This window comes from Phoca vitulina, unplaced genomic scaffold (assembly GCF_004348235.1).
Source record: "Phoca vitulina isolate PV1807 unplaced genomic scaffold, GSC_HSeal_1.0 scaffold16, whole genome shotgun sequence".
In the NCBI taxonomy this organism is placed as follows: Eukaryota; Metazoa; Chordata; class Mammalia; order Carnivora; family Phocidae; genus Phoca; species Phoca vitulina.
Genome location: NW_022589719.1, coordinates 36,513,871 through 36,529,415, shown reverse-complemented (window position 1 = coordinate 36,529,415; position 15,545 = coordinate 36,513,871). Strand labels below are relative to the sequence as shown.

The following is a 15,545-nucleotide window of genomic DNA, read 5'->3' as shown; positions in this document are numbered from 1 at the left end:
GGGACCCTCCTCAGTGCCCTGACAGGGGGTGCGGGCTGGTGCCCCAGAGCTGTTCCCAGCTCCCTCCAAGCCCCTCGCTGCAGGCCGCCCAGCTGGGCACCCCCTGCGGGCACGCTGGTGACAGGACGTGGTGGGAGGCAGCGGGGGGCCGAAGATCAGACCTCCTCTGTTTCCTTCCAGCCCCGATCTCGGGAAGGCCACCCCTTCTCAGAGGAATGAAATTCAAGTAGACAGCCCTCGGAGCCCACGGCATGTCTGCTTTTGTCTTACGCTTTTACTCTGTAAACTCCAGCCCTAAAACAACATACATCCTTCTGAAGCTGTTCACATATTAGCTCTTAAAACAGCAAAATCCGTGCACAATTTCCTCTCAATCCCTTAAAACATTCCTGAAAGAAAAAAAAAAAAAAAACTGTTTAAATTCACCGCCTGTCATTACAATCTCTGGACGTGCAGGGCCGGCCGGGGTAGCCGGCCGCCGGGACGCAGAGGAGCGGGGCCTCCACACGCGCACCCTGCAAAGACCCGTGACAGACGCGGGCCTGCCCGCCCTCCCCCGGGGTGGCAGCCCCCCGACCGCCGGGTCCTTGGAGCCCCTCAGCCTCTGCTAAAGTAAACACTATTCAAACCAAGGCAGAACCTTTCAGCACTTCAACCAGATAATTAGAAAGGGTTTTCATCCCCGAGTCTCTCTCGGTTTGGTAAACTTCTCGTTCTGGGTAAATTCTTAAATAAGACATTTTTAGAAGCTCGGGTGCTCAGCAAATAAAACTACGTGCCCTCTCCCCCCCCTCCGTCCTTGTCCCCCCATCCCAGCCGGCTAAGGTGGCCATCACAGGGGTGGAGCTTCGCTGGGGCTAACGGCCCTCAGCAGTGAGGTTCCGGGGCTGAAAATAAACCCCATTTAGCTGGCCCATAGACGGAAATAGCCCTGTCTGGGGAAGACGGGGGATTTGCTTTAAATACGTGTAAAGCTGGCTGCTGGGCGGCTAATGGTGTCTGCAGCCGGGCACGGGCGGTCTCTGGGCCTCCTGCTTCCCTACCACAAATTGCAGGGTGGCCCGCCCAGCTACTCCTGTGTGCGCGAGGCCCCGAGTGTGATTCACAGAGCTCTTAGCCCCAAGGCCACGCGGTGGGGCTCAGTGGGGGGTTCAGGACCTGCTTTCCAGAAAGCCCCACCTGCCTTCTTCACTGTTCAGAGCGCTGGACACCGCCCCCCCCAAACCCACCTTCTTCTGCCCCCGGGCCTTTGCTTCTGCTAACTGTCAGCCTGGGATGCTTCTTCCCGCATTTTGGGTTCTATCTTCAGAGCCGAGATTTTTCCATGCCGTGGGGAAAGCACAGGCCAGTGTTCGCCTACGCAGAGAAAGCCACCGTCTCGCCGAGGCCTGCAGGACCCCCTTCCCAGGAGGAGAAAGCTTTGGGGGCTGTGACACGGACACGTGCAGGGACCTTTGTCCAGCCCTTGGTCTGACCTTGATGATAACCTGGAGCCCCCAGGTGCCCATGCTCTCCCCTTCAGGCCAGAAGTCTGCATTCAAGGTGTAGGCAGGTGGATTATTTCTGAGGCTGTGAGAGGAGCCCTGTCCCAGCTTCTGGTGGTTGCTGGCCATCTGCGAGGTTCCTTGGCTCATGGATGCATCATTCCGTCTCTGCGCCATGCCCACACGGCGTTCTCCCTGCACGTACCCATCTACCCCCTGTTTGTTAGGACACCAGTCGTGTTGGGTTAGGGCCCACCCTAATGACCTGGCCTTAACTAATTACATCTGCAAAGACCCTATTTCTAAATAAGGTCCCATTAGCTGGTCCTTGGGCTCAGGACTTCACATGAGCTTTGGGGAGGCACACTTCAGCCCCGAATTGTGTCTAGGCAAGGGGAGTGGGGTGGGACTGTGAAGCAGGGGACCCTGGGGTGTCATTCTGACCTGTCCTGTTTTGGTATGAGAGGCCGGTGGCCCTCGGGGACTCTTGTCACCCGTCGTACAGTGGCTCCTGGCGTGCACCCTGGGTTTGGCACTGTGCTCAGAGCCAGGGGCTTGGTCAGAGGAAAGGAGACAAGAGAGGTCCCTGTGCTCAGGAATTCTTGAAAATGGTGCAGGGTTTCCTGAAGTCTGTGGAAGTGATGTTGGAGAGCCCCTGATGGGGGTGAAGGGACAGGGAGGAGATGAAGTCACACAGATTCCTGTCTCTCTGGGGATGAAGCCATCGTAGGGGAAACTATGGTGGGAGCTCTTCCGATTGGAGCAGGTGTGGTTACAAGTTTCAGGCACTGAGGGCACAGTGATGGAACGAAACAGTTTAGTGAAGTGTCCACACTCAGGAACGAGGAGGGAAGGGGTAATACATTGACCACCTCTCCACCTCAAAGGAAAATGAAAGAAAGAACATAAAATGCCAAATAGTAGGATGGGAAAAATCAAACCGGATGTATCCAGTTTTACATTAAATGTAAATGGCCTGAATACCTCTATTAAAAAGCAGAGGACTATGAGAAAGGTTTTTATTTTTATTTTTAACAAATACGTTGAGGGGAATTCAGCAAAGCAAACTAATGACGGACAGTTGAAAAACAAAGGAACAGCCAAAGGAATGCCCCGCAAGTACACACAAAAGCAGGGTAAGCGGTGTCTGACTCCGCGTCGAGACAAGCCCACACGAGGCTTCTGGAGGAGACGTATTTGTGAACTCTGATGTGTCAAACACCAAAAAAAAAAAAAAGAATGGTAAAACGAAAGCTACTGGAAATGCAGGGCAAAACAGGTTAAATGGGATCACTGCGGGAAACTTTAATGCACCTCTGAGAATAGGACAGTTCTGGGGAACGCAAAATATGTGTGTGTGTAGACAGTCCATGTTGCAGTGGACTCTAACAGTAATCTAAAACAATGGTCCCTGTTACCTACCGCCGTGTGACAAGCATCCCCAAACCCCATGCCTCCACACACCCATCCTGAGGGCCTCACTGATCCACAGTGTGGGCAGGGCTCTGTGGGGACGGCCCCTCCCTGCTTTGCCTGACCTTGGCAGCAGGCTCCACCCGGCTTCCCCACAGCTTGGTTCCTGGGACAGGAGGTGGGCAGGCCTGGAGAGTGGGCATGATCCCTTGGCCACCTCCTTTTGGTGCACAGAGCCCAGATACAGCGGGAGGAGCAGCAAAGAATCTCGGGAGCATTGTAACTTTAATACCAGCACTGTAACTGTAGGGCTTGATAACGGAGATGTTCTCTCCTTATGCCCACGGAACACTGGTAGAACCAATCGTTTCACTTGGCTGGGAAGAATCACCTAGCACGTTCTGAGAAGTTGAGATGTACCTGGCTGTGATCAAAACCCAATACTACTAGAAATAAACAGATGCAAGTTTACCACAAAGGCCCTGCCGTTTGGGAATTAAGCAGTGCTCTCCTTGGTCACCATCAGGGTGAAGAGGAGATGAGCGTGGAGGGAGCGTGCTACGTAGGGTTGTGGAAAGTCGATCCCTCTGCGTGGTAGGAAGCACTTCCCCGGCCTGCCCGCACCCCCAGCACCGACTGTGGACACCTGCAGTCTTCATACCGTTGCCCACGGTTACTTGCTAGTGGCTTCCTTGCGTGGCAATGTTGTCTCCCCACGTGGCTTGAAATTCACTCATTAAAAGCAAATAATAGGTAAAATGCGTACATTATACACACGCGCACATGTGTTCATGGACTACCTCCTGGCTGCCCACTCTTTGCCAGGTGCCCTGGGGGAGCCCAGGGGCCGTGTAGCTGCCTCATGAGGCTGTGAGAAGCCCGTTCTGAGCAGGGAGAAGACTACTGCCCCTGGAGGGCCACTTCCCGGTCACGTCTGCCTCCCCCACCCCAGCCAGGTGTCCGGGAGTGGCTGGGCCCCGGTCCACCTCCCGACCTCGGGAGCACCCGGGCAGGGTGGGGGGAGTGGGCAGCGCTTAAGCGCTCCAGGGATGCTGGCACACGGTCCTGTACTGTGAGCCGGGTCCCAGCACTGGGGCACCTTGCCCAACCACTGGCATCGTGAGGGACTGGAGGCGGCCTTGGTACGGCACCTGCGGTCCACGGGCAGGGAAGGTGACTGCTGGGCAACGTTCCCGCAGAGGCTGAGCCAGGCAGCCTGCAATCCAAGGATGATGGGCCTGAGGGTATGTTAGGGCCGCGGGTGGGGCCGAGTTCTCTCTTGGTCTTACCCCCCGCCCCCTCAATACACACACCGCCGTGGGGCTGAGACCCCTCTGCGGTGCCACGGGCGACGGCCACTGGGGTTTGCAGGTACCTGCGGAGCTTCGGACAGAGGAGGCGGCAGCTGGAGGCCGACACGGGGCTGGGGAGGCTCCTGTGGTCGGGCCAGCCTGAGCCCTGGCTGCAGGAACCGCTTGCTCAAAACTTGTCCTCGAGCCTTCTTGCCTCCCCCTCCCCCCAAGGCCGTTTGGCCTCCACCGGACTTTCCCCAGGAAGCCCAGGCCGGGAGAAGGTGGCCTGTCTGTGAGTCGGGACACCTATGGCCCAGCCCCACCAGCCACTGAGCCCAGGGGGTGCGGCTGGGGATGGTGGTTCAAGGGGAGCCCAGGGGCCTGACCCCAGCCAGGGGGCTGAGGAGCGGGGGGCCCCCGGGGCCTCACTGCACCCCCAGGCAGCCTGGACAGCAGGCCGCCCCGGAGCCGTCCGCTCGGGCAGTGACTGAGGTGGGGGGCAGCGCCGTGGCCCCTCACCAGGCCAGGGGGCCGGACGGCAGCTGTTGCCTGCTCGCAGGGCCCGGCGGCTGGGTAGATGGGAACGTCCGTCCCCATGGTGACGGAACTAGTCTCATGGCCTCTCCTGCTTGGCCTGCAGAATGGCCACCCCAGACAACGGGCAGGTGGGGCTGGTTCTCGAGGGAAAGTGGCCCAGTAGTACCCCTGAGTTGCCCCCAAACCCGTGACGACCTTTCATGGGTGGGGCAGCCCCAGAGGCGGCTGGCCTGTCCAGGCTCTCCACCCCCAGGCAGGGGGCTTCTACCTCCTCACGGGGCCCTCCAGGGATTCGAGGTGGCTGGCCCGTTGAGGAGAGGCTGCGTGGGGGGCCCCAAAGCACCAATGGCTTCAGGCAGGTGGTCCTCAGACCTACGTGGGGGGACCCACATCACACCCAGAGGGAAATAGTGTCTGACCTGGGGCACCGTGGGTCTCCCTGGGTCCCTCGGCCCCCTGGATTGCGGCACCCACCCTGGCCCTTTGAATCCTGGGTGGGTGCCCTGCTAGGGCTCAGCGCTGGACCATGCTTCCAAAGTGAAGGCAGACCCTGGCCTTGGGGAGATGACCGAGGAGGTCGGGAGGGGTCCCTGGGCTGGGATGCGTCCCACTGCCTTGTCAGGAGGCTGGGCAGGCCAGGGAGACACAGGTCAGGTCCAGATGGAGGTGTCGAGAGCTTGGGTGCCTCATACAGGGTCAGGGGTCGGGTCAGCAGGGGCATCTGTGCCGCAGGCAGCCAGGGGGGTCCTGAGACAGGTCTGGGCAGGCCTTGGGCGTGCCAGGCCCAGACCAGGCTGGGGCTCTCCACCCCTCCATGCCGCACCCTCTTCCCCACCTGTCCCTGGGAGGTCCCCTCTATCCTGAGCCCCTTCAATGCCACCCTGTCCTATAGGTCCTTCCGTGGCATTTCCACAGACCCAAGGGGCTCTTATCATTTCAGCCCCCACCCACTGCTCCAGGAGGTGGACACCCCTGGACCCCCATTTTGTAGATGAGGACGCTCAGGTGTTGGAAGTGTTGAGTGGCCCACTGGGGTCCCTGCCCTGGGGGTTCGGTGATGCTCTGTCTTGCCGTTCTGTGGGGGAGTGGGGGCTTTCAGGGGCCTGCCCCTCTGTCCCAGCCCAGAGCTCCCCTCGGGCATCAGGGCCCCCTTCCCTGTCCTCCGGTGGCTGACTCGGGGCCCGGCCCACAGGCTGCGTGGAGCAGGGGGCAGACCCTGTTAGGGCCACCTCGGGGAGCCAGGACCTCAGGCAGGAAGCAGAGGGGTCCAGGGCCAAGGTTGTGGGGCTACCATTTGGGGGCCTGTGGGGCAGGAGGGCTCCCCGTGGCGGGGGTGGGGGCAGTTGACAGGCGGGGTGTGCTCCTGGCCCCAGCACAGGCCTCCTGCCCGCTCTGCCGGGCGGGGCCGTGGCTCCTGTCCCAAGGTGGGGCAGCTCGGGCAGGGTGGGGCTGGCGTCCCACGGGGGGGGGGGGGGGGGGGGGGGGGGGGCGGCAAGTGTGCCCGGAGGGCCCCAGCTGTGCGCGGCACATGTCCCCGGGAGGCCCAGGAGCCCGCAGCGCGGGTGCGCGCGCGCTGGGAGCAGCTGACCCCAGGCGGTCTGCAGACAAAGGGTGCTTTGAGCAGCCTGCACGCCTGCTCCGTGCTCTCGGGCCAGATGACTGTCCCGGGAATGCCGAGACTGCCTCCCTCTGCGGCTTATCGGGTCCCACTTGGAGGCACAACAGCTGGGCTGGCCCCAAAGCCTGCCGTCCGGGCTCTGCGGGAGGGACCGCGGGCCCCCCCCACCGCCGCCCCGTGGGGACGCCTCCTGGCCCCAGGCTGGCCCCCAGGTTTTCCAGGCTTGGGGGGGGAAAAGGGGAAGACCCTCATGCTGGTCACCCGTGGCCCTGCGCTGGTGGGTGGCCTGGTCTGGTCCCCATGACCCCCCTTCCAGGTCTCTGGGCCCCCATCTCTGCCCAGCGAAATCCTGTTTGCCCCGGAAAGTTGGGGCATCCTTCTCCCCGAGGAGGCCTTTGAGGGGACCAGGAGCTCCTGCAAAGCCTCCCCAGGCTGCACCCCTGAGCTGGCCATATCCAGGGAGGTGGTGGTGCCTTTTGTCCTCGGCCCCAGTTCCTGCTCTTTCTCATCCCCCACCCGACAGCCCGCAGGCCCCTCCACCCCACAGTCCCTGGCACTTAATCCCTTGTGGCTGGTCGTCCACCTCTCTTTAAAATGTTTCACGTAAAGATAACGGAGTAGTAACATCACAGAGCCCGGGGATGGGGCAAGAGTAAGGGTCTGTGAGGCTGCCTTTACTGTTTAGCAAAAGAAAAAATATTTTCCGTCCCAAAAGTCGGGATGTAAGCTCAGCTAATCTGAGCGGGTTTAACCTCCAGGCCGTCCTGCTATCTGTCACATGGGAGCAGTTCGAGGCGGGGATGCTCCCAGTGCTTCTAAATCCTGCGACGCCGGCAGCGCTGAGCCTCAGAACACACGGGCTTTGGACAATCTTCCCGCCGCCGAGGATCCCCTGGCTGATAAAGGAGGCACAGTAGATAAGGCGACCAGCGACCTTCATCCTTCTCTGGGCGCCGTGGGTCCACAGAGTTACGAAACGCTTGAGTAATCACCAACCTTTCCCCCGTGCGCACTCACAGAAGACACCAGATAAGCACCTGCTTTTCGGACCCTTTATCTCCACGCTTGGGATTTGCAGATCTGCTGTCACAACACCGTTACCCCAAACACGGAAGGCAGGTGCGGGCCGGTGTGCGGGCCACGTGCACCCTTGTGAGACCCGGAGCTTTTTTCCCTCAGTCGACTTGGACCTGGTGTCTGTCAGCAAAACAGCAGGATTTCAAGTCAGGGCCTCACGGTGCCGTCCGGGGGCAAGCGCGCCTGGGCTGCAGCACGTCCGCACCGGGTCCAGAGCCTTCTGGGGAGCGCCCCGCACGCCCCGGCCACACCGCGATGAAACAGGGCGAGGGGAAGTGTAGAGACCCCCACTCACAGCCACCACCCCGGCTGGCCCTCTGCACCTCGCTGCCCCTGCGGTCCCCGCAGGAGGGACCCGGCGGGGTGCCGGGCTTTGGGCTAGCAGCGGCCGGGAAGATGGGGAGTCGGCGCCCCGGGACGGGGGAGCGGTGACTCTCCCAGCCGCAGGTCGGGTGACCCGCGGGGCCCGGTGGACGGAGGGGCCCCCAGCGGGCTTGTCTGTGTTGTGGTAAAGCACACACGGCACCGCGTCCACCGCTCCAGGTGCACACTCAGCATCTAGTGCGTTCACGGTGTTGTGCAACCACCACCCCCCTGTAGTTCCAGACTCTCCCATCCCCCCCAGAGGAGAGCCCCTCAACCGTGGGCAGCTGCCCCCCTGTTCCTCCCTCCCCCAGCCCCTCACACCCACTAATCTGCTTTCGTTTTACGGAGTTGTGGTAAAGTACACATGCCGGACGATTTATCAGAACTGTGTCTAGGTGCACAGCTCAGGGGCACTAAGCACATTCACGGTGTTGTGCAACCATCCCCACCGCCTGTCTCCAGAACATTCCATCTTCCCAAACAGAAACTCTGTCCCCGTGAGACACCGACCCCCCAGCCCCACCCCCCAGCCCTGGTGCCCACGGCGCCGCTTTCTTTTTTAAAAAATTCAACTTTTTGAAACTAAAAAAGCAAAGCAGTTCACTCATTTCTCCCTGCCACCCCCCGACCTCTGGCCACCGAGTCCGTGAGCTTAGTCTCACATGTATGTTTAGATTCCACGTACAAATGAGAGCTGGCTGACGTGCCACTTACCACAACGCCCTCGAGCGCCGTCCGTGCTGTTGCAAATGGCAGGATCTCGTCCTTCTGACGGCTGAGCGATATTCCACCATAGAAACAACATCCCTTCTTCATCCGCTCATCCATCCGCGGACAGGCAGGCTGCTTGCATGCTGGCAATGGTCAGTAATGCCGCCCTGAATGTGGGGGTGCCACGTGTTTTTTTGAATTAGTGTTTTTGTTTCTTTGGGGTAAATACCCAGTAGTGCGATTGCTGGGTCGTAGGGTAGCTCTAATTTTAACTTTCTGAGGACCCTCCACACTGTTTCCCGGAGTGGCTGCACCAGCTTGCATTCCCACCAGCCGTGTAAGAGGGGTCCCCTTTCTCCGCATCCTCGCCAACACTTGTTTTTTGTGTGTGTTTTTTATTTTAGTCGTTCTGACCGGTATGAGGTGCTATCTCATCATGGTTTTGATCTGTATTTTCCTGATGCCGAGTGATGTGGGGCATCTTTTCCTGTGTCTATTGATCACTTGTATGTCTTCTCTAGAGAAACGTCTATTCAAATTCTTTACCTATTTTTTAATTGGGTTCTTGCTTAGGAACCATGTTTGTAAAAATCATTGTAAACTATACAGACAACGTCACTTCGAGCCACCCCCACCACCTGCCACCAGTGAGACCCACAGGAAAAGCCCAGGATCGGCCTTGGCTGAGACTCGTGGGACGACACGGGTGGCGGGCTGGTCAGCCGCTCTGTCCCCCAAGGCCCCCATCTCAGCTTCCGGCTGAGTAAGTGCTCGGCTCTGTACCTCGATCTCTGCACTCACGCTGGCTCGTGGGCCCCTCGTCCATGATGCTGACCGCAGCTGGGAGGCGGTCTTGCTTTGTCTGTGTGACAGTGGCCAGGGCAGGAGGGGTCCCTTTGTCCCTCTGGTTTTACTGTGGTCTCGGCGAGATCCCGGCCACAAGCCCAGCCTCTCTCCTTGTATCTGCAGGGCAGAGCTCAGGGCCGTGCTCCATCAACACCCCCGCCTCCCGGCCTGCATCCTGGACCCGGGTGCACACCAGGAACCAGGCGGAGCTGGCCGAGAGGGCCTCTGGGCTGGCTGTGTCTGATGGCGGAGCCAAGTGGTTTCCATGGGTGGGGTGGATGGTGTTCCCGGGGGGTGGTGGGGGCTTGAGCTGGACTGAGAAGGGCATGAGGACCTGGAGAGGGGCCGTGTGTGTGTGGGGGGGGGCACCAGGAAAGTCCCAGGCACAGAGCACTGGGGGACTGGGGTCGGGGCAGCGCCTGGGGTACGGAGCTGCCTTGGGTTAATGGGAAGCTCTCAGGATAGGCTGGGGGTGAGGCCCAAGAAGGGGGCCTCACACCCTGACCTCACTGTATGGACAGTGAGGAGGGACAGAGGTGGCTTGAGCAGAGGGCCTGGGGGAGGTAACAGCTGTTGGCAGCCTCTGGGAGGAGCTTGAAGGCCCCTTTAGTTCACCTTTGGGCTTGCTTAGGGCCTGGTATGCAAAGACAGATGGCCCTTGGGCCTGCTCCTGCCAGGTGGGGGAAAACTCAGGGCACAGAGGGTGGCCGGGGATGGGGGGGGTCACCCCTCCTGGGCCTGGGCCACTGAGGCTGGAAGCTGGCCTCCCTCAGCCCAGAACCAGGAGGCGAGGGCCCTGCCCTCCCATGAGCCTGCTGTGGACTGGGGGTGTCGTCCGGCGGTCAGCCCTCCTGCAGGCCCCATACCACCCCCACCCCCCAGGCTCCACAAGTGGACGGTCAAGCCCAGCCACACCCCTGTGCAGCCTCCAGCCTGGGGGTGGCCAAGGCACCTCCTGGGAAAACATCCCAGGACCCCTGCTGTCCCGGAGCTTTGGGCTAGCCCGTCCAGCCCTCCTGAGCCCAGGTCAGAGGACAGGTGGCTCCAAGAGATAGCAAAGGGCCAGGCTGGCCGGGGGATCTGCCCCAGGAGTGCCTGAGCCACAGCGAGCCTCCAGAGGTCCCAGCACCCGGCTCTGAGGCCCTGGCACTCGAGGCTGCCGGTGGTAGAGGTCATTCTGTCTCTGAGCGAATGTGCATCCCCGAGGTCTCATGCCTCCTGACGATAAAGGGCTCCTGCCCGTCCTTCCCAGCGTGCCTGCCGCATGGCGTCTGTGAACTCGGCCCCGCCTGGGTCTGGGCCTCACTCAGACACTGTGAGCGCCCCATGCAGCCCGCCTGCAGCCAGCCGGGCCTCGTGCTGCATTCCAGACTCAAACAGGATTTGAGGATTAGCATTGTTTTAAATTATTCCTACACCTCAGCCCTGCAGAGGGGAATCCGTGTTCTCAGACAGCTGGCCCTGGGAGAGCAGGGGTAGCTCTGAGCTGCGGACCAGATTCTCCCGTGTGACAGCAAGATAATTTGGTGGGGGAGACACGGCCATCCCTAATAGTTATTTTTTTAAGGGTTTTTTTTTTTTTTTTTTTAATAAGATGTTTCTAGTACTTTAAATCTCTTTAGGACACAACTGAAGAGGGTATTTAAATAATAAGCCAATACGGCAAAATAAGAACAAAAACCACCAAGTGATGGGCCAGATGGTGAGTGGGTATGCAGAGCTGGGATGGAGGCTCCAGGAACGGCTCCTTTGGGGACCACCTGGCGGCCAGGTGAGCCCTCCTCCGTGAAGATGCCAGCACCCATGTCTCTACTTCGGGAACATGGAGGGTGGCCAAACACCAGACTCCAGACCGCCCCATCCGTTCCCCGCGAGCACCTCACTGACCACAGGCTCAGCCCACCTACCGCGACCCGGCAGGACCAGGTTCTTGGGGAACACGTGAACGAGATAAAGCCTTGTGCGGGCACAGGGCGCTCTCGGCCTGCTCACTGGGTTTGTTCACACATTGCATTCATTCATTCAGGAGATCCATGTGGAGCTGGGGCGAGGGAGAGGGGCTGGGGGTGAACGTGGCCCCGGCCCTGGTGGGCTCAGCCAGCCTCCAGCCAAGGCCACGGCCCCCAGAGCCAAGGCGAGGTAGGAGCCCAAGCCAGCCCCGTGAGGTCACAGAGCCTGCAGGTTTGCGCACCCCTGCCCCCGGCTCTCTCGCCCCTACGGGATTCCATGCTATGAAGGAGAATTTCTTTGCAAAAGGGAAGAGGTAAACTTTCCTGCGTTTTCTCCTATTATCCGCTAAGCTGGCCCCCAACACCAGCCGGATGGCAGAAGCACCCTAGTTAATGACACTTGGGAGCCAGGGGACAGTGTCTACCACCCCCTCGTGGTGGGCTCCCTGGCGGGGAGGGCGGAGGGGGGCATGGGAACGGGGGCCCCCTGCCAGGGCCAGACTCCAGGGGCATTACAGGGCAGGGGGCCGGCTAGAGGCCAGCACGTCTGGCCTCTTCCCCTCAGCAGTGCCCTCGGGGTGGGTCCGTGCTGGAGAAGGCGTCAGAATCTCTTCCCTTTATGAGGCTGAGTGATATTCCTTTGTATGGATGGACCCCATTTTGTTAGGGCTGCTCAGGGTTCCTTGAGATTCCACGTGAATTTAAGATAAGTTTTTCTATTTCTGCAAAAAACAAAAACTCATCAGGGTTTTGGGAGAGATGGCGTTGTAGCTGTAGCCCACTTTGGGTGGTGGTGGCCTCTCTGCCCCACGTGGTCCAGGAACGTGGGGCGCGCCCGCACTTCTGCATCTCCTTCCGTTTCTCGACACGGTATTTTCCCGTTTTCACTCTGCGAGTCTTTGGCCTCCTCAGTTAATTCACAACTATTTTATTCTTCTGGATGCTACTGTAAGCGGGAGTGTTTTTGTCATTTCTTCTGAATATTGTTCATTGCTGGTGGAGAGAGTACAGCTGATTTGTGCTTGCTGACTTTGTACCCTGCCTTGCAGAATTCTAGTAAGATCTGACAGGTGCACGTGCGGAATTTGTGGCGTTTTCTACACATAAGGCTGTATCCCCTGTGAACAGAGGTCCTCTTACTTTTCCTTTCCAATCTGGACGCTTTTTCTTTCTTTTCCTGTCTATTTGCTCCAGCCAGAGTGTGGAGCCCGGTGCTACACGGGGTGGCAGGGGTGAGTGTTCTTGCCTCGTGCCTGATCGTAGAGGAAAAGCGTCCTGTCTTACGACTCCTGTGGTCAATGGCGTGCTGTTGACTGCGGGGTTTTCAGATGCGGTGTGTATTACATACAGGTGGTCTCCTTGTAGTCCTGACTTGTTCACTCTTTTCAATGCGAAACGTGAGGCATTTTGTCTTACGCTTTTTCGCATCAACAGAGGTCCAGCGTTTCTTTTCCCCCCTTCGTTCTGTAAACTCAATGTGTTCTACTGATTGATTTTCTTATGCCAAACCATCCTTGCATTCCAAACATAATTCCCATGTGGTCGTAGCATGGGATCGCTCTTACACGCTCGGGAACTGGCTCGGATTCGGGTCTGGGCCCCTCTGTTCTTCCAGGGGCTTCCTCTGGCTTTGGTGTCAGGGGAATGCTGGCCTCACAGGACGAGTTAGGAAGTGTTCCCTCCTCTTCAGTTTTTTGGAAAAATTTGAGAAAGATTGGGATTAGTTCTTCTCTGAATGTTGAGTAGAATTCACTAGTGAAGCCTCAGGTCCATGGCTTCTCTCCGATGGGAGAGTTTTGATCACTTGCTCAGTCTTCTTGCTAGTTATAGATCTACTAAGGTTTTCCATTTCCTCCTGAGTAATCTTAGTAGGCTTTTGTCTCTAAGAACCTGTCCACTTCATCTGGGTTGTCTGGTTTCCCTTTGAACTTGGTTCTTACACCGTCTGTCCTCGTTTGTCTATCCATCCACCTGACCACCCAGCATCCACCTGACCACCCTGTGTCCACTGCCCATTCATCCTCTGCGGCCTGGACGTGAGCCCTTGGCGCTCTGGCTTCCCTCCTCGAGGTAGCCTGACTGCAGACTGACGTGGGGAACAGTCCTTGTCAGAGCCCTGGCCGTGGAAGGAGCCTCCTGAGACCCCTCCCCTCCTCCTCCTGGTGCCCAGCACCCCCACCGCCCTGGGTGCTCTTGCATCTGGGCCCCAGCGATGGCTGCCAAGTGTCTCCAGATACTGTGTCCTTGGTGGCATGGTGGCTGTGAGGTGAAAGAGGGACCATCCCATGAGGACGGATGTTCTCCAACACCCAAATTAGGATGTATGGCCTGAGCTCTGGGGGCTCAGTCGTTCACATGAGTGCTGGCTGGAGAACGTGGGCCCCAGGGCGCCAGGTTTCTCAGGGCCCAGCGAGGACACGAGATGCCCTTGGGGGGACATCCTTGGTGCAGAAATCCCCTTGGGCCCTGGTCTGGAAAGCAGCAGGTGTCTGCTGGCAGTGGACCTGGCCTTGGGCCACTGGCCTGTCCAGGTGGACTGTGCGGTAGGCGCCACCCACCCCGGGGCAGACCAGGGCCCGGGCTAGCTGCTGCCCTTGGGCGTCTCCCGTGGAGGCCCCCGGCTCACTCCCCTCTGCCCCACAGGAGATTGTCCTGGTGGTGTTCTTTGGGACGGAGTACGTGGTCCGTCTCTGGTCGGCAGGCTGCCGCAGCAAGTACGTAGGCATCTGGGGGAGGCTGCGCTTTGCCCGGAAGCCCATCTCCATCATCGGTGAGTCCTGCCTGCCCCCAGGGGAGCTTCACCCCGAGCTTTCCGGGCACGGGCTGGGCACCCTCCCCAGAAATGGGGATCCGGGGCAGGGTGGGTCCCCATCATGAGCTCCAGCAGACAGGGTCCCCCGAGGCCATGGGATGACCCCCTGAGCCCTGCAGTGCAGGAGGGAGGCTCAGACGCTGCTCGTGGGGCTGGGCTTGACCACGCTCAGCACAGCGTTGGGGCTTCTGCTGCCCCAGCAGCCTGGGAGTGGGGCACGGAGGTGGGCCGGGTGGGCCTGGATGTGCCTGAGACAGAGGGCCCCGTCCGAGTGGCCCTGTCCTCCTGACCGCCAGGCTCCTGTCCTGAGCCAGCAGCCTGGCTGGTGACGTGCCACCCCTCCCCCCAGACCTCATCGTGGTCCTGGCCTCCATGGTTGTCCTCTGCGTGGGCTCCAAAGGGCAGGTGTTTGCCACCTCGGCCATCAGGTACAATGGGCTACAAGCCGTCCCAGCTGGGGGTGCGAGAGCCCGGGGCAGCGTGCTAGGGGAGGGGGCGCAGGCTCAGACCCCACATGGGAGTTAGGCCGCCCGGGTTGGAGACCCAGCAAGAGCACTTCTGGGACTTGGGCTGGGACCTAACCTTCTGGGGACCTCGGTTTGCTCGTCAGTGAAGTGGGGTGATCCCAGGGCCTTCCCCAGAATCTGGTCTGGGGAGCAGAGGAATTTGGAGATGTGCAGGTTTGGCTGAGCCCCGACCCTGTGTTCGAGAAGGAGACAGCGAGGCCTGCGTGGTGGCGAGCGGGCAGATTCAGAGTTGGGCTTTGAGGGGCTGCAGCGGGGGTGGGGGCTGGTGAGAGGTGCCTGAGTGGGGTGAGTCGGGGGCAGGAGCACAGAGGTGTCTCCCCCGCAGGGGCATCCGCTTCCTCCAGATCCTGAGGATGCTGCACGTGGATCGTCAGGGAGGTACCTGGAGGCTGCTCGGCTCCGTGGTCTTCATCCACCGCCAGGTGGGTGGTCTGGGCGGGGCGCAGGGGCCCGAGGTGGGGAGGACGGGGTGCGATGTCAGCCAGGCAGATGATGTGGCCACGCTCCCTCGAGCTGGGGGGCAGGAAGCCAGGGGCAGAAGTGCAGGATGGAGAAAAGAAGCTCTCAGAGGCTCAGAGATCTAAAAGCCACAGATGGGAACAGTCCCGCGAAGGCGAGGCCCGTCGCCACCATTCTCGGGGCTGAGCCGAGGGCCAGCGGAGCCTGTGTGAGACAGCCTGACCCTCTGGGCAATGGCCGGGGCCGACGCCGGCCATGGAGGAGAGGGGTGGAGGGGTCCTGAAGTCCAGTGCGGGCATGGGAACCACGCGGGAATTCACGGAGAACCGTTGTGGGACCCGGAGCGTGTGCTGGGCCGGCCCCTGGCCTGTGATGTCTGTCTGGAGTGTTGTCACGGAGGCCGGGGACGCCGCGAGTGCTCGGCTGACGCGCCCTCTGCCCGCTCTGCCCCCAG

General features: G+C 60.0%; 1 protein-coding gene across 3 annotated transcripts in view; it reads left to right on the top strand.

Annotated features, from left to right (window-relative positions):
* The window catches only part of KCNQ1 (potassium voltage-gated channel subfamily Q member 1), a 323,026-nt gene that overhangs the window by 69,484 nt on the left and 237,997 nt on the right, over window positions 1–15,545 (top strand). For all 3 annotated transcript variants that reach the window (XM_032414587.1, XM_032414586.1, XM_032414588.1), the window contains exons 3-5: window positions 13,937–14,063; window positions 14,455–14,533; window positions 14,958–15,054. In XM_032414587.1, the coding sequence (XP_032270478.1) occupies window positions 13,937–14,063; window positions 14,455–14,533; window positions 14,958–15,054 (303 nt within the window). The remainder of the gene's footprint in view (window positions 1–13,936; window positions 14,064–14,454; window positions 14,534–14,957; window positions 15,055–15,545) is intronic.